Source organism: Primulina eburnea, chromosome 3 (genome assembly GCF_022965805.1).
Source record: "Primulina eburnea isolate SZY01 chromosome 3, ASM2296580v1, whole genome shotgun sequence".
NCBI lineage: Eukaryota > Viridiplantae > Streptophyta > Magnoliopsida > Lamiales > Gesneriaceae > Primulina > Primulina eburnea.
Window position 1 is genome coordinate 46,634,534 of NC_133103.1, and position 18,333 is coordinate 46,652,866.

Consider the following 18,333-nt stretch of genomic DNA (forward strand, 5'->3'; position numbering starts at 1 on the left):
TCGACCATTGTTTATTGTTGGTCTACCCAAGCTTGGGTAGACCCAATAGTGGTCGACCCAGGTAAATTTTTCTTGGGTCGACCAAGCTATGTTGGTTTACCCAACATGCTTGGTCGACCCAAGCAAAATGTTGGGTAGCATCGATCAATCTTGGATCGATACAGTATTTGTTTTTGTATTCGAGTTGAGATATTTTTTAGCGTGTAATATGTTTGATATTCATTCGAAATTGTATTGATCTTTTAACTATTGGACATTGTATTGAACTTTTTTATTTCTATTTAAGTATTTATGGTGGAATTTTGTTGTTGGTCAGTTTTTGGGTCGACCCAGAAATCACTCTGGTGATTTCTCGGTCGACCTAATTGATCCATGTTGATATTTGGGTCGACCCATGTTGATTTTGGGTCGATCAAGATTGTTTTTGGGTCGACCCTTGTTGCTATGCTTTTGTGTCGACCCAGAGGTATATCCTACAAAATTCAACAAAAATTAAGAGAATAAGATAATTAGAATAGACAAAAATTAATAATAAAAATAATTTAAAAACAAACAAACCTGACACGTTTCTTCTTGGTCAACCAAAATTATGTAACCTCGACCAAGAAAAGAAAGAAAAAGATAATTAATTAAGTTAAAGAGTTTAATTACAATTAATATAATAATAAAGAGTCAACTCTGTTTTTTAAAAGAAAAAAATCAGAATCCTTTATGTCTCAATCTCATTTTTTATGAGCCCAAGATGGGCTGGAGAGTAGATTAAAGATTAAGTGATATATTAGGTTTTTTATTATTTAAAATAATAATTTAAAGAGGGACAAAAATGACATTTGTAGTGAGAGGACTTTTTGATGGATTTTATTTTCCTAAATTTTCCACGAAAAAGCGATGGTGCCTTTGAATCTCTTCCATTCCCACATTCTCAATAATTGTTCATTTTCTTTGATTACTCATACAGAGTGATTTCGAAGCAGAAATCATGTCGGCGGTGTATGACAACTGGGAGAGGCTGGTTGGAGCCACTTTCAAAAGGGAGGAGCTTAGACAAATTGCACTCTGCTCCAGCTTCAGCTCCTGCAGCGTTTCATCTGATTTCAGTTTTGATTCATCCTTCCAAGATATTTCCGGTATTATTATTGTTATTATTTTTTTTTTTGGAAATTATGATCTGGAGGCATCTGGGTTTCTTATTGATGTAAACAGTGGGAGTAAGAACTAGTAGATTGTTTATTATGGAAATATCAAACTTCTCAATTCCATTTTTCAGCCCATTTTAATCTTGAAATTACAACACTTTGTATCAAGTCATGGGTTAAATTTGGGGTGTTTATTAAGTGGTAATTAACCACAAGAAACCATATTGAAAGAGTTCTATGTTTCTGTGTGGTTTTGATTTAAAGATTAGCAATTGTAAAATCAATGTTTTAATGACATAATTATATTAATGTGCTAGAGTTTTCTGTCAAAATATTTGTCAACTTAGTGTTTTAAACTAGCTGATTGTTTCTTCGGCGAAGCTATTAAATCCACCAAATATGACTTATTTGAACTGATGTTCTCTAATATAACTCATGTGACAAGTCTATACACTATATATATACATTAAATTATATTTAAGCAAAAATAAAGAGCAACATTGGAGAGCCTCAATGTTAAATATCCGTGTAGTATTCGGGTGAAAAAAGGATCTAAACAAAAAAAAAATTCTAAATTACTGGATGAAAACTAAACGTCGACAAATTACAAGACTAAACTCAAAACATATCAACTCATGAGACTGATATATTGTAAGTTTCTCTTATATATAAATCATTTAAATAGGAGTCAGGTCACGTGTAAAAACCTTGTAAAAATCTGATACCACATGTTTTGCGTTCGTTCCGGTTTTCAGCATATCCAACTCTCATATGATCTAATGTTTTGGTTTTTTTACTTTTCTCACCATTTGGTTTGGTCAGTTAGTTCCTAAACTATCTTGCATAGGTCACAAGTCCAGTGTAGTTCTTGTGTGCTACTCTTTTTGAACATGAACTTCACGAGCATCTTGTGTTTTTGAAAGTAACCATCGGTTATGCAGCTCCTTCAAGCATGACCAATCCAACTAACCGCAGTGCAAGGTCTATGGCTTTTAAAGAAATAAAAAAAGCCACAGGAAACTTTCAATGGGACTTGCGTTTAGGGGAAGGTGCATTTGGTATTGTTTATAAAGGGTGGATTCGTGAGGACACTCTAACTGCTGCAAATGGATTTATGAGGGCACTCTCACGATCTCGGATCGCTGTGGCGGTCAAGAAATGGAAACCATTTAATGATGTATCATTTCTAGGCCCTGAGACGTGGTCGGTAGGTTTTTCTTTCTAAAGTTATTCCCGAGTACTTTGGTCATATTTACATAGAATGTTGTGTTCTACCAACCATCAAAGTCTTGCAGACAGAACTAAAGTACCTATGCCAACTCAATCATCCAAATGTTGTTAAACTTATTGGATATTGCTCGGAAGGAGGCAACTTCGTTTTGGTTTATGAGCTCTTGCCTAAAGGAAGCTTGAGAAATCACTTACTCAGAAGTAACTTTCGTGTTTGAAGCTTAAACAAGTCTATATTCCATGGTTTGATATTTCTTCGACTTTTGAGCTGCTACTCATGGATTGTTTTCACAGGAGGGCACCAAGCGCTTTCTTGGGATACAAGAATCGAAGTGGCTATAGGTGCTGCTAGAGGCCTATCTTTCTTGCATGACAGGGAAATTCCAGTCATACATAGAGATTTTCACGCTGACAACATTCTGCTGGATGCGGTAATAAAAAATTGTTTCTAAGCAGTAAATTGTCAGCTTGTTGCAAGTATTTATTTCTGGTTTTCAGGACTTCAATGCTAAATTGTCTGGCTTCGGTTTAGCCAAGGATGGTCCTACGGGAGATGCATCTCATGTATCAACTCGAGTCATGGGTACATGGGGCTTTGTTGCACCTGAGTATGTTGCTACAGGTTTGTTAAGTTGTTCCACAAGCCAGTGTTACCTTGAACATCATCCTACTAAGAAACACCTTGCTTATGAACTTGTCTAGGTCACTTGACTGCCAAATGTGACGTATTCGCCTTCGGGGTCGTTTTGCTACAAATACTATCTGGGCGTGCAAATGTTGATATACAGACGTCGAAACTGCTCATGAATGGTAACAAAAAGCTGTCACAGATCGTGGACCCCAAATTGAATGGTCAATACCCTCGAAATGCTGCACTTGCTGTTATGAGACTTGCTTTTCAATGTCTAAATTCAGACCCAAAACACAGACCTCGAATGGATGAGGTTTTAGTTTCACTGCAAAAACTTCAAGCTCCGAAAAACGACGGGTGATTATACCAGAGAATCATGTATGTTAAACCATACTTGAGTACTAAGATATGGCCATCTTCTATTCCTGTCCCCGGTCCATGAAAATGTTGTTCAAGATATATTCTGCAGATTTATTTTTCGTGCTTGTTTCGAAACGATACCCGATAAAATAAGGATGTTGAGTCCTAAAATTGTGGATGAGCTACGGTTTCACTGATTGATTATGAGCCTTGAGAGAACTAAACAGATGGGGTAGTCTCTCCTCATGGAGACTAGCCCATATGCTACTGAAATGATCAAGGTGTTTAATCTGAGAGTTTTATGTATTATTATATGGTATAAATAATATATAAATGACAGAGCCATAATTACGTTTGGAATATGGTATTTGAGTCAGTGTATTTATAATTTTTATAAAGCGGCATACTCTTGATCTGATATATAATTAAAATTGATAACCGAATCTATAGAAAATATGAAAAATTATATTTTTATCATGTAATTTGCATCATTTTCGTTTTTATCTTGTTATCAGTCAACTCACTGTGTTGGTCCATTAATTTGCATTTTTCCAATTTAACTTTTTCATCAGAATGCTATGTGACAATGAAAAATGGTGGCACAAAGACAAAACTCAAATGTACTAATGTGGCTTCGTACATTGCTTAAAAAATATGCACATTTGTTGATTAAAACAGTAAATTAATTAATAACCAGACCAAAAATATTATGCTACTCACAAGATCAAAATTGTAAATTCCAATAACCACAACACCACATATTGTTAGAGATATAAACGAATCAAGCGATTCGCAAAATATGCAAATTTGTTGACTAAAACGGTAAATTAATTAATAATCAGATCAAAAATGATATGGTAATCACAAGATCAAATTTGTAAATTTCAATAACTACAACACCACATATTTTTAGAGATATAAACGAATCAAGTGATTCGTGAGCTATTCGAAGTTCGTCTCGGTAAGAAACTTGTTCGAGGTGGTTCTTTAACTTTATTGAATCGAGCTCGAGCTCGAGCTCAACTATTTTGTCGCACCGAGCTCGAGCTTAAGAATAATTGTCTCGTACGCTCGCGAGCAGGCTCAGCTCGCAAGCTTGAGCCGTAACTCGAACTCGAGTCTGAGATCGACTCGATTAGTTTTTTTGGCTAGTTTGTTGGGCCACTCATTTTTGTCTCACATTCCAGCATACATAGAGATTTTCACGCTGACAACAGGTAACATCCAGCAGGTTAAACATATGGGGGTAGTCTCTCCTCTGTAAACATATTTCCTTCATCAAATTAATTCTAAAAATAGTAAGGCAACGTTGTCCTTATAGATAAAGTGCTCTAGTAGGTTAAACATATACAATATATCCTTTGGAATGCTAAAAATCTAAAGAAAAATAGTGTAATTTTGGTCATATATGTTTGTTTTTTTGTTTTAAATTTTAGTCTCTATGTTGTTCAATTTCACCGATAGTCATATATTTTTCAATTTTCGTCAATTATAGTTATTTGTCATCTTAAGTACTGATGTAACACCTAAGAACAAAGTTAGGCATCTTATTTTTGGGGGACGAATTTTATTTCTTCAAAATAATTAATCAACATAAAGAATATCACCATATTCTTTTATACTGTAATTTTGGTCATATATTTTTGTTTGTTTAAATTTTGGCCTCTATGTTGTTAATTTCACCAGTATTCATATATTTTTCAATTTTTGACAATTTTAGTTATTTTTCATCGTAAGTACTAATGTGACACCTAAAGACAAAGCCAGACATCTTATTTTTTTGGGGGTCAAATTTTATTTTTCAAAATAATTAATCAACATAAAGAATATCACCATATTATTTTATCTTTTGAAAAATTTAGTTTGGCAAAACTTCAACGATAAAAGAACTACCATGCACTATTTTCATAAATATGAGAATAATTTTTCTTATACTCGTAGTGATTTGTAGAAGTCCAAGAAATGAAATATATAATAACAAAACTTAGCAGAAGTGAGGAAGAAATATTGTTCACTTATTTTATTTATTCATACACTCGAAACAATTTAATTGAATACATAATAAAATCGGAATAAACTAATAATTAACATATTAAAAAAATATTCTTACAAACATGCTTGGAACATAATATTGAAATCCTCAACAGTACGACAAATAAAACTACCAATTTTTTTTATTAAATATCAAATATTACACGTCTATCAAATTGGCCTACAATCAATATCTCAAGTTTTGATAAATTGCTCAAAACATCACAATTAATAATAAATAGAAGCTAGCTACACAAAAGTACCATGAATGTTTCTTTAAATTTCACATTTATTTTTTTAATTAAAATATCATCAATCTTAATTAAGTTTATAAAATAAAAAACAAAGATGAATATCACTTACTATTAGTTTTATTTTTCAAAATGAAAGAAAAGATTAAATCTTAAATTCAAACATTTTATTATTTACACATTAATAATATAAAGTATGATCGATTTCAAATGATATAATTATGACAAAAACTTGTGTGAGACGGTCTCACAGGTCGTATTTTGTGAGAGGGGTCTCTTATTTGGGTCATCCATGAAAAAATATCACTTTTTATGCTAAGAGTATTACTTTTTAGGCAAAAACTTGTGTGAGACGGTCTCACGGGTCGTATCTGTGAGACGGATCTCTTATTTGGGTCACCCATATAAAAGTATTACTTTTTATGCTAAGAGTATTACTTTTTATTGTGAATATGGGTAGGGTTGACCCGTCTCACGGATTAAGATCCGTGAGACGGTCTCACATAAGACTCACTCTACTTTTTATTGTGAATATCTGTAGGGTTAACCCGTCTCAAAGATAAAGATTCGTGAGATCGTCTCACAAGAGACCTACTCTATATTTATTGAACTTGAAATTCATCCTTATTAACATGAAATACCATATAAACATGCAAAATGTGAATTTGGAGTTTATGGTCTCACTTCTCTAAACAACCAAAATATATTTGAAATTCAACACTACAAGCATAACCTTGTAGATTTTTATTTCAAGAACCTTACAAAAAAAAATTAATAATTAAGGAGAATATTTACTAGTGTTAATTAGAATCTGGGGGAGATTTTTTTTTTTTAAAAAAAAATCATTATTATATTTAATTTCATGTAAAAACATTTATAATAAAAAAGTTTTTCCGTTTAAAAAAAATCATTATTATATTTAATTTCATGTAAAAACATTTATAATAAAAAAGTTTTTCCGCTAAAACACAGGAAGATTTAAGCAATGGGTTCGCCCTTTAACGCACTCATTTGGGATATATAATCTCTACAGTTATTACTGATAAATATATATTTTGCCATTATTTAGTAGATTAATACATTTTTTATCATTAATTTTTTTAAGAACGATTTCTATCATTTCCTTTTTTTCCTGGGTTTTCAATTTTAGCATAAAATAAGTTGCAGGCTTGTAGCCCTTTTATCAATGAAAAACAATTTTCTCGCCAATTTGCATGACCCAAATATGGAAGATAGAAATTTGAAAACATATAATATTAAAATTGCAAGTAAAAAAAAAAATAATTATTAATATTGAGTTTTCCCAGATATAAAGCGTGAAGAAATATCCGATAAGAATATTATTGAAATAAACGAAAAAAATATGGATAAGTAGTCTTGTATTTTAACTTTTTGTATGTTATCTTTTCTTTTTTCTTGGGATCATTTGTATGTTATATTTTAAAAATAAATAACTTTTAAAATTAGAATGATATGATCTGAATTAAAAGTTATAAATAACAAAAAATATTATATTTAGTAACATGCACAAGTAATGTATAATTTTACACAACAATGTTGTTGATATATTATAGATAACTGAAAAATAATATATATATATATATATATATATATATATATATATATATATATATATTAATGAATTTAAGAGTGGGATTTTGCTACTTAATTAGCTTTCCAAAAGTAATTTTCTAAACTTTGGACTTTAGATCGTACGTATCTTGCAACTTATAGAACAAGAAAATATCAAACAAGTAAAGCAATATAAATGTAAAAATAAACAACAAGAACCAAAAACATTATTATTCTTCTAAATAAAATCACTTAGTCATTTGGTGTGAATGATCATGTATTAATTGATTGAGTAGATCTTTGAGATGCTCTCACAAATATTTTATCATGAAACGAGTCAACTCTGCTTACAAATCTTTAATCGTGAAAACACGTTAGACCCGTCTTACAAAATTGACTCATTAGACCGTCTCACAAGAGTTTTTGTGTAGTTGATTACATATATTTGCATACATTTGGTGAATAGAAAATTAGTGCAAGACACTTGAGAAATAGTGAATGTGCTAGGAAAAGGGGAAAGAAGAGTAGGTTTCTGGACATCAGCTTTTGGACTGTCTAAAGAAATGAATGCATTAACCAATAATAAATCCTCCTCTGAGGCCGGTTCTCTTGAAACCATTATCTGGCGCGCCCGGAATTTCTGTTGTTACAACAGAATATCAGTTGATCCAAACGAGTGGGAGAAGTTTTAGGGTGGCGATTCCAATATCGAATCCGTTTGATGAGTTTATAACCTCGCATCATGACGAACAACAAAATATAACAACTTTTGATGGGTTTTATGTAGATGTATTTCGCGCTGCCGTCGAGAGCTCGCCATTTGATATAACGTTCGAATTTATTCCTTTCAAGGGGAGCTATAATGATCTCATAATGTCTGTCTACCTAAAGGTATGTATGCTTTTGTGTCACTTCAAGAAAACCCTAGGAAACATCTTCCTTGGTCTAGTAAATCAATGTTTTGATTCTCCTCTCATGATAATACTTTAGTTCATTCTTTGTTGGACTTTGGACACTTTGGACTTGGGCTTTTCAATTTTTGAATGGAAATTGGATTAAAATATAATTGGCTTGTCAAGTGGATGGTTACATTGGGAATGATTAGTGTCTCACATAAGAAAATAATCTTAATGTTGATGAAATTATATTAAGTTACATTTTGTGAAAGTGTTTTGGATGTGACCTTCCATTTGTCTGAATGTCGGTGCTCCACATGTTTGACTATTGCTTCCTCAACTGAACAACCTTTGACCTTTCAGATAGTCAGTTTATGACTGTCCATATAGTATCCAAGCGTCTATATATAGAGGTCAAACCACACACAACATCCGCTCTCACTTGCTTGATTTGTTCCACATCTTCCATCTTTTTCTCCTAAGTGGGATGTCAGAAAGAAATAGCCCTTTTACTGTTTATCTTTTTCCTTCTTTGGAAACATTTGGGGATCCAAAACTACATACGCAGAGTGTTTGCGGTTGGAAAGATGACATTCATTTTGAGACGCTTCTTTTCTAACAAGATTCGATGTTACATTTGTTAGTTTTGTGGGCCATGTACCACATTATTATTAGATATTTAATTAATATTTTAATATCTAATTTATGGTTTAATAGATAATATTTATTATTAAATGACTAAGAAGTCCTTTCAACTCACTGGAAGTTGAATTGATCAGAGTGGTTTTATACTACTAACACACGTTGATAGAACGTGTCATTTTATCCGATTCACGTGAAACGGTCCTCTCTCTCCCTATAAGAGAGGAGCACATAAATCATAATTTATCATCAAGAGAAAGCTCTGTCACTGGAGAATTAGGAAAGAGAGGGAAATTGTTTTCTTCAATTGCGCAGCAGAAGGAATCTTTGGCAAACAAATGTTCATAATTAATTATTTTGGAACTAGGGGAACGTGATTATTATGAAGTTCTAATATGTATATATATGTCAAATTATATGTGTTTGAATTATAATTTTGTCATGAATCATGTTAGATTTTACATGTGGTATCGGAACCAGGTTAAACACATGATTTTTTATTTGTTTATATTATAATTCATGAACTCATAATTCAAATGAGATTATATTCCGCTGGAAAGATGATCACCTTTGTGTTAATGATTATATATATTTGCCACCAAATTTTTATGTCGTCTATATTACTTAAAATATGATGGCAAATCAAGACCTTTTCATATATACTTGAACGTTGCTCAAGTTATATAATTTGAATTTATTTAATGTTTGTTTGTTAATCACTAAAGTTATCTTACCATAAAGTTAATAAGTTCTAAATTATATAATCAAACTTTAATTACCTGTAAGTATGTGATGCTTGGAAGTAAAACTAGAGTTGTAGGTAATTAAAAATTCATAACTATAAGGTATTTACGGATCACCCAAAAGTTGATAATTTGTTCTTATAATATATGAATATAAAATGTGGTATTAACATATTATGTTAGATATTTTGCCACGCCCCGAAACCGAGACGTGTCATCGGTGTTGTTTAATAATTTAAAATCGTATAACAACAAGCCATGTAGTACATCAAATAGTCAAAAGTCAGTCCATTACATAAATCAATAATCGTTTTTACAATGCGATTAAAACGAAATGTGGAAGCGTAAAATACAATAATCTAACTAAAAGATAGAATAACAAGACTGGTCTTGAATCGGATCACCATCCCCAAAAATATTCTTGTTCTTTATCTTCGATTTGTTCCTCGTTATTATCTGGGGTGGGAATGTAAGGAGTGAGTATTTGAGAAATACTCAGTAAATGAGAGTCGATCAGGCATAACAAATATCAAGGTTATAATTATACGAGTATGTTATCATAATTTCAATCATAAGCATGTTGAATCGAATACAAACAAGATACAAACATAGCACTGAAAATCATCTCATTTTTCATGGTTTACTGATAAGTCCCATATATGTTACTCCTCTAAGGGGTGATGCCAAAATAACGGTTATTATATCCCACTGCATCAGGGCCTTAAACAAAACATATCAAATATCAGAATTTCCTTGTCATTTCTAATTCAAATCATTACAGTGCATTTCAAATATTTCAAACATGGTTTCAAATATTATAACTAATATCCAACAACAAATTGTTCAAGAATATTCATAACAAATAAGAACGAATATATCATGCCGATCGAATTTCAAGAAACATACATAACGTATTTTTAAGAAAATATAGACATACTTACAAAGAACAAGTATGTCGATATATATATCAAGTAGTACACTTATGAAAGGCAAGTGTACATAAGATTATAGCAAAAACCCACTTACTTGAAAGATTTCCAAATCTTGGAATAACAAGTTGTAGTTTGACACCGACCAGTCACTTTGCAAAAATGTTTGCACCTACTTGAACCGTGGGATCAATCTGAATTTTGGATATGTTGCTCAAAACACGTGTAAGTGTATTTTGAACGGTGGAGATCGGATTTGTACATGTAAAACTATGAGCACAACCTTCTGAAATTGTGCAGAATATTTGGTACTCGAAAATTGCAACTTTTGGAGAGAACTTTTGATGTTGTTTTGGTGTGATTTTCATTCATTCATTTGCCACTATTTATAGACACTAATATGACTTTAGACCTCCCCCCCCCCCCCCCCCCGACCCCCCCCCCCACCGTGCCAAAGATTGTATATTGTTTGAATGGGTTTTAATTCATGGCTTTGTGTAGCTAATTGTGTAGCTATTTCTTTGAGTCTTCACATATTTTGTGTATCCAAAGATAACAAAATATTTTTTCTTAAATATCTTGATTACCAAATTACAGTAAACTATTAAGCTTCATAATGTTTATATATTGTTGTATTACCCAAAGGTGAACCATCAATATAAATTAATATTTATTGGTACTAAATCTGTAATTATGATATTATTCTTTCAGTATCTGTTCCTGTTTCACTTCAATCGCGTGCTTCTTCTATTTCCATGTTTAATGGTATCAACTTCTCTGATTGGAGCGAACCAATCCAATTTCACCTTGGTGTTTTGGGTCTTGATTTGTCACTTCAAGTTGATAAACCTGCTGCTATTACTGATATTAGTAGTGATGATGAAAAGATCATTCTTGAAGCTCGTGAAAGATCAAATAGACTGAGCTTAATGTTTATGCGAATGAGTGTGGCAAAAAACATCAAGTCTGCTCTTCCTTCTACTGACAGTGCTAAGGAATTTATGAAATTTTTGGGAGAACGTTCCCAAACTACTGATGAGTCTCTTGCTGGGATGTTAATGGCTACTTTAACCACTATGAAGTTTGATGGTTCTCGTACCATGCATGAACATGTTATTGAAATGACGAACATTGCAGCAAGACTTAAGTCCTTGTGGATGAATATGGATGAGAATTTCCTGATTCAGTTGATCATAAACTCATTATCATCTGAGTATGGTCCATTCCAATGAACTATAACACCATGAAAGACAAATGGAATGTGAATGAACTTCACAGTATGCTAGTTCAGGAGGAAACAAGACTTATTAATCAAGGAACTCATTCTATTCATTTCGTAACCAATCAAGGAGCTAGAAAGAAAGCTGGAAAAAATCATGGAAAGGGCAAACAAAGACTACATAATGTGAAAGAGTCATCTGCTCAAATCCAGGAAAAGGAACACAACAATTTAAGTGTCGCTTTTTGTGGAAAAGAAGGACACTTTCAGAAAGATTGCCTGAAACGTAAGGCGTGGTTCGAAAAAAAATGTATGTTTCATGTTTTCGTATGTTTTGAATCAAATTTAGTTGAAGTTCCTAATAACACATGGTGGCTTGATTCTGGATGTACCGCTTATGTTTCAAATTCGATGCAGGGATTCCTTACTACCCGAATCACAAATCCAAATGAAAAGTATGTTTATATGGGAAATCGAGTCAAAGCCCCAGTTGAAGCCATTGGAACCTATCATTTAATTCTAGATACTGGCATCATTTAGATTTGTTTGAAACTCTTTATGTACCTATTGTTTCTCGCAATTTAGTTTCCTTGTCAAGACTTGATTATGTTGGTTATTGTTTTAAATTTGGAAATGGATGTTTCTGTTTGTTCAAACAAAATCTTTTCATTGGTTCTGGTATAATCAGTGATGACTTATATCACTACAAGAAAAATGATTTTCCGCAGCACGTCATCAACAGCATGCATTAAGAGCACGCTGCGAATATTACTTTTAACGGCGAGCACCCATATGTGTGATGTTAATATTGTTGCACTTGACAGAAATAACGTCGTGCAGTAAAAGCACGCTGCAAATAGTAATATCCATATCATGCATTTATATGTGTTGTTAATAAATTATATAAACGACAGCGTGCAATAATATGTGAACTATTAATAACCTATGCAATTTTCGCAGCGCACAATAAAGGCACGCCGTAAATAGTATTATTAACAGCGTGCATGTTTATGCGCTCTGTTAATAGTAAATTATTTAAAAAAAATCGTGTCTAGACATTAACGGATTATGATATACCGTCGCTAAACTTAGCGACGATCGCTAAACGTACAATTAGCGACGGTTTTTGAACTGTCGCTAATTTTTGAAATTTTAGAAGGAATATTAACGGCGTACATTGCACGCTGCGGATGATTGTATTAAGCGGATAATAGTATTAACAGCGTGCACATGTACGCCACGGATAATATTGAACTTTTAACAGCTTGCCGTTGTGCAACGTGCAATGCGCGCCGCGAAAAATAATTTGCACGCTCCGAAAAGCAATTTTTGTTTTAGTGTATAAATTTAGTCTTGATAATCTCTTTGATGAGACTCTTTTAAGCTTGCATCATAATATTGGAACTAAACGTGCTTTAGTAAATGAAAGGTCTGGTAACTTGTGGCATAAACGTTTGGGGCATATCTCCAAAGAAAGATTAGAGAGATTGATAAAGAATGAAATCCTACCAGATTTGTATTTTACCGATCTTGGCATTTGTGTGGATTGTATTAAAGGAAAACAAACAAAACACGCGAAGAAAGGAGCCACAACAAGCTCACAACTCCTTGAAATAATACACACCGATATTTGTGGGCCTTTTGATATTTCATCTATAGGAAAGGAAAAATATTTCATCACCTTTATCGACGACTTTTCACGTTATGGTTATGTCTATCTACTACATGAAAAATCTCAGTCAGTAAATACCTTAGAGGTGTTTATAAATGAGGTTGAAAGACAATTAGATAGAAAAGTGAAAATTGTTCAATCTGATAGAGGTGGTGAGTATTATGGAAATATGATGAATCGGGACATTGTCCATGTCCGTTTGCTAAATTCCTTGAGAAACATGCCATTTGTGCTCAATACATTATGCCAGGTACACCACAACAAAATGGTGTAGCAGAAAAGCGTAACGATACTTTATTAGAAATGGTTAGGAGTATGATGAGTAAGTCATCATTACCCATGTCCTTGTGGATACATGAGTTAAAAACTGTTGCGTATTTATTGAATAGGGTTCCTAGTAAGGCAGTTCCTAAAACTCCTTTTGAGTTATGGACTAGTAGAAAACCTAGTTTAAGGCACCTGCATGTTTGGGGTTGTCCAGCAGAAATAAGAATTTATAATCCACATGAAAAGAAGCTGGATGCAAGAACAATCAGTGGTTTTTTCATTGGTTATCCAGAAAAATCGAAAAGAAATAAATTTTATTGTCCTAACCATAGTACAGGAATTGTGAATCTGGAAATGCTAGGTTTATTGAAAATGATGACATTAGTGGGAGTAAAGAGCCACGTAAAGTGAACATTGAAGAAGTAAGGGTAGATATTCATTTACCTAAGACTTTTTCTCATGTTGTTGTTCCTACTGTTGTTGAACTCGTAAACAACTTGCAAGGACATGTAAATGATCAAACTCCTATAAATGAAATCATTATCAACGAACCTGCCATGGATGAAACACATGAAATGGCATTAAAAAGGTCTGAAAGACAAAAAAAAAGGCCTGCTATTTCTGATGATTATGTTGTTTATCTTCAAGAACATGAATTCAATATAGGAATCGATGATGATCCAGTTTCTTTTTCACAAGCCATAAAAGGCACTAATTCTAATAAATGGTTAGATGCCATGAAAGAAGAGTTGGAATCAAAGGTTCATAATGAAGTCTGGGATCTTGTTGAATTACCAGAAGGTCGTAAGAAAGTCGGATGTAAATGGGTTTTTAAGACCAAATACAACTCTAATGGAAATATTGAAAGATACAAGGCCAGACTTGTCGCCAAAGGATTCTCTCAGAAAAGTAGTATTGACTACAAAGAGACCTTTTTCACCCGTCTCTAAGAAAAATTCATTTAGAATTATAATGGCTTTGGTGGCTCATTATGACTTAGAGCTTCACCAAATGGATGTGAAAACTGCCTTTTTGAATGGGAATTTGGAGGAAGAAGTTTATATGGATCAACGTGAAGGTTTTTCCATAGATGGAAAGGAACACAAGATGTGTAAACTTAATAAATCAATATACTGACTTAAACAAGCTTCTCGTCAATGGTATTTTAAGTTCAATGATACCACCACTTCTTTTGGATTTAAGGAAAACACAGTTGATCGGTGTATATTATCTGAAAATCAGTGGGAGCAAGTTTATTTTTCTTATTCTGTATGTTGATGATATCTTGCTTGCAACGAATTATCTTGGTTTATTACATGAAACCAAGAAATTTCTCTAAGAAATTTGAAATGAAAAATATGGGTGAACCAACCTATGTGACCGGAATTGAAATATTTCGAGATAGATCACAAGAAATGTTGTCTCAAAAAGCATACATTATCAAAGTTCTGGAGAGATTTAAGATGGAAAAATGCTCATAAAGTATAGTTCCATTCAGAAAGGAGATAAATATGGTCTTATGCAATGTCCAAAGAATGAATTGGAACGCAAACAAATGAATGACATTCCTTATGCATCCATTGTTGGGAGCTTGATGTATGCACAAACTTTACGAGGCCAGACATCAGTTTTTTTGTTGGAATGCTTGGTCGTTTTCAGAGTAATCCAGATTTAGAACACTGGAAAGCAGCAAAGAAAGTATTGAGGTACTTGCAAGAAACAAAAGATCATATGCTTACTTATCGAAGATCTGATCATCTAGAAGTGATTGGATATTCAGATTCAAATTTTGCCGTATGTGTTGATACAAGAAAGTCTACATTTGGTTATTTGTTTCTTTTAGTTGAAGGAGCAATCTCATGGCAAAGTGTGAAATAGTCTGTAATTGCAAGATCCACTATGGAAGCTGAATTTGTGGCATGTTTTGAAGCCACAATTCAATGGAATTGGCTGCTAAACTTTATTTCAGGACTTGGAATAGTCGACAGTATTGCCAGGCCACTGAAAATTTATCGTGATAATTCTGCAGCAGTCTTCTTCTCAAGAAACGACAAGTATTCTAAAGGTGCAAATCACGTGGAATTAAAATATCTTGATGTTAAAGAATAAGTTCAAAAACAAAAGATGTCAAATGAGCATATTAGTACAAATCTCATGATTGCGGATCCGTTGACAAAAAGGTTAGCTCCCAAGACATTTATTGAACATGTCGAGCGAATGAGCATTATAAAATGGTTTTGATGAATTTCATTTATTTGACATCTCAATGCAAGCTCATTAATATATTGTTTCTGATATCAAACAACATTATGTTTGTTATTAGTATGTGTATGAAGTTGACTAATTTAGTCTTAACAAAGACATCAATGTGGACCGTTATTAATTTTTCGTTTATGAGTCATATTTAGTAAACATTAATATCGTGGTGCATGGAAGGATCTATGTCAAATTAATGATGTAGAACCGCCATGACTCATATTAATAAATACTTATTTTATAATGTTACGATGTGACCAATAAATAAATATCTTTATGTTTATGCTCTAAGCATTAAGTTGTTATTTATTTAAACCATAATAATTAGTTCTACCACATGGGCCAAGTGAGAAAATGTTAGTTTTGTGGCCTACGTGCCACATTATAATTTGATATTTAATTAATATTTTAATATCTAATTTATGGTTTAACAGATAATGTTTATTACTAAATTAATAAAAAGGATATTCTAGGACCTTCTTCTCGATTCACTGGAAGTTGAATTGGCCAGAGTGGTTTTATACTACTAACACACGTTGATAGAACGTGTCATTTGATCTGATTTATGTGAAATGATCATCTCTCTCCCTGTAAGAGAGGAGCACATATATCATAATCTATCACTCAAGAGAAAGCTCTTGACTCGAGAATGAGGAAAGAAAAGGAAATTGTTTTCTTCAATTGCATAGCAGAAAGAATTTATGACAAACAAAGGTTAGTAATTAATTATTTAATAACTAATAGAATGCGATTATTATGAAGTTCTAAGATCTATATATATGTCAAATTATATGTGTTTGAATTATAATTGATCATGAACCATGTTAGATTTTACAACATTATCATTTATTCACACTTATGTATATATAATAACTTTATCTGATGTTAGTATTATATATTTCATTTTTTTTTCGAGATTTTGGTTTTGTATATAGTCAAATTTCAGTTTACGTGGCAAAATTTTGAAATATATTATCATATTATTTGGTTCAAAATTATTTCATGCTCAAAATATATCTTATTTGGAATTTTAATGTGTAACAATCTGTTTTAACTGATTTAAAAAGTAAAATGCTTATTATTTTATATGCGAACTGAACATAAAATGAAAATAACAAATTTAACCATCAAACTTAAGATAAAGATCAATCCCAATACCAAGAGCGTAGGCAGCAATCGCCGCCACCAAAACACCATTACCTGGCTTCACCACCGCACCCACGCCACCAATCCCCACCACTCCAACAGCGACTTTCTTCAACGCCTCCCTCTCCATTTTCGACGCGAGACATTCCGCAAACACCTCCGACGCTAATTCCTCGAACTCTGCCTCATCCAGCACAGCGTCCTCCTCCTGAGCCACCGTCGAACCAGGCCCGCGAGAACGAATCACGGATCTGAAAGCCCGGTCCACTCGTTCCCGGTCCGGAGGTTGTGAGACCCACTTCGAGATTAGGGGCATGGAGTGGGATAGAACGTGGTGGAGCTGCTCTACGGCGGAGCAAAGCTGGTAGGGTTTAATTCCGGCGAAGGCGTGTTGGCTCAGGGAGAGGCAGTTGGCGTAGACCGTGTCGCAGGCTGAGCTGAATTGGGGTGAGGCTTGGAGGTGTCTTCGAACTCGTTTCGAAGCTGAGAGCCCCATTAACGGCGTGCTTTCATCTGCCTGCCTTGCCTGCCTCCAGGATGAGAACAAATCAATTAAAAATCACTAATGATTAGATTGGGATTGGGATTGGGATTGGGATTGGGATTGGGAATTTGGCATAAACGACATAAAATATCTCATTTGGTACAAAGTTATAAAAATTTAAATTTAAATATTAAAAATCATTGTCTATTTTAGGTTTTGGTTTTCTAACTATTCAAATTTGAGGAGTTGGTATCTTGTGATACGATCTCATTAATCTTTATTTATGAGATATTCACAATAAAAAGTAATACTTTTAGGCAGCGTTTGGTTAAAATAAACTAATGATTAGTATGTAAATTATAAAAAAAATGATTGTCGTAAAAATGTAATATATGGTATAAAATAGTATTTTGTTTGGTAAAATTTTTAAGTGTAGGATAATTTTGAATTTTTTGATGAAAGTATTAAATTGCTTTTTACTCTTTTTTTTCTTTCTTCCACTCCGAAGGCGGCGGTCGGCCGGAGGCGGCGGCGGCAGCCGGCGGGGGATGTCGGCGGTGGTCGGCCAGAAGCGGAGGTGGATGCCGAAAACGGCGGCGACAGTGGTCGACGGCTGCCGCGGCCGGCGAAGGTGGTCGGCCTTTGGCGGGATTGCCGGTGGGCGGTCGGAAGAAGGAACTGGTGGTGAATTTGAATTTAGGAGAAGGGTAAAATTGGAAAAATATGATGTATTAAGAGTGGAAATAATCCTAGGGGTGATGAATTATTATTTTAACCTACCTAATATAACATAATCATTCATAGGAGGGATTGACTTGGTTAAATAAAAAACGAACCAAACAAGTGATTAGGTAGGTTTTAAAAAAAT

The 18,333-nt window shown here is 33.3% G+C and overlaps 2 protein-coding genes across 3 annotated transcripts; one reads left to right on the top strand and one right to left on the bottom strand.

Annotated features, from left to right (window-relative positions):
• Positions 1-860: 860 nt before the first annotated feature.
• On the top strand, positions 861-3,554 carry LOC140827681 (probable serine/threonine-protein kinase PBL2). 2 transcript variants are annotated; one of them, XM_073190456.1, is made up of 6 exons: positions 861-1,127; positions 2,078-2,343; positions 2,432-2,567; positions 2,661-2,797; positions 2,865-2,988; positions 3,069-3,554. In XM_073190456.1, the coding sequence occupies exons 1-6, from the start codon at positions 980-982 to the stop codon at positions 3,356-3,358; spliced, it is 1,101 nt and encodes a 366-aa protein (XP_073046557.1). In that variant the 5' UTR covers positions 861-979; the 3' UTR covers positions 3,359-3,554. The 2 variants fall into 2 exon arrangements, with proteins under 2 accessions (XP_073046557.1, XP_073046558.1); XM_073190457.1 differs by having other exon boundaries at positions 993-1,127; positions 1,984-2,343.
• A 5,013-nt stretch (positions 3,555-8,567) lies between these two features.
• Positions 8,568-17,571, bottom strand: LOC140828515 (uncharacterized). Its single transcript, XM_073191452.1, has 2 exons — positions 16,969-17,571; positions 8,568-8,663 (listed from the first exon to the last, which is right to left on the bottom strand). Exons 1-2 carry the CDS (start codon positions 17,475-17,477, stop codon positions 8,624-8,626), a joined length of 549 nt encoding a protein of 182 aa, XP_073047553.1. The 5' UTR covers positions 17,478-17,571; the 3' UTR covers positions 8,568-8,623.
• Positions 17,572-18,333: the final 762 nt, after the last annotated feature.

Excerpts from the sequence above, each read along its gene's own strand:
- LOC140827681 (XM_073190456.1), top strand. The coding sequence starts at position 980 with ATGTCGGCGGTGTATGACAACTGGGAGAGGCTGGTTGGAGCCACTTTC. Across the intron at positions 2,568-2,660 it reads GAGAAATCACTTACTCAGAA|GAGGGCACCAAGCGCTTTCT; the intron begins GTAACTTTCGTG and ends TTGTTTTCACAG. Across the intron at positions 2,798-2,864 it reads ACAACATTCTGCTGGATGCG|GACTTCAATGCTAAATTGTC; the intron begins GTAATAAAAAAT and ends TCTGGTTTTCAG.
- LOC140828515 (XM_073191452.1), bottom strand. The coding sequence starts at position 17,477 with ATGGGGCTCTCAGCTTCGAAACGAGTTCGAAGACACCTCCAAGCCTCA. Across the intron at positions 8,664-16,968 it reads GGGATTGATCTTTATCTTAA|TTTTGGATCCCCAAATGTTT; the intron begins GTTTGATGGTTA and ends CTGCGTATGTAG.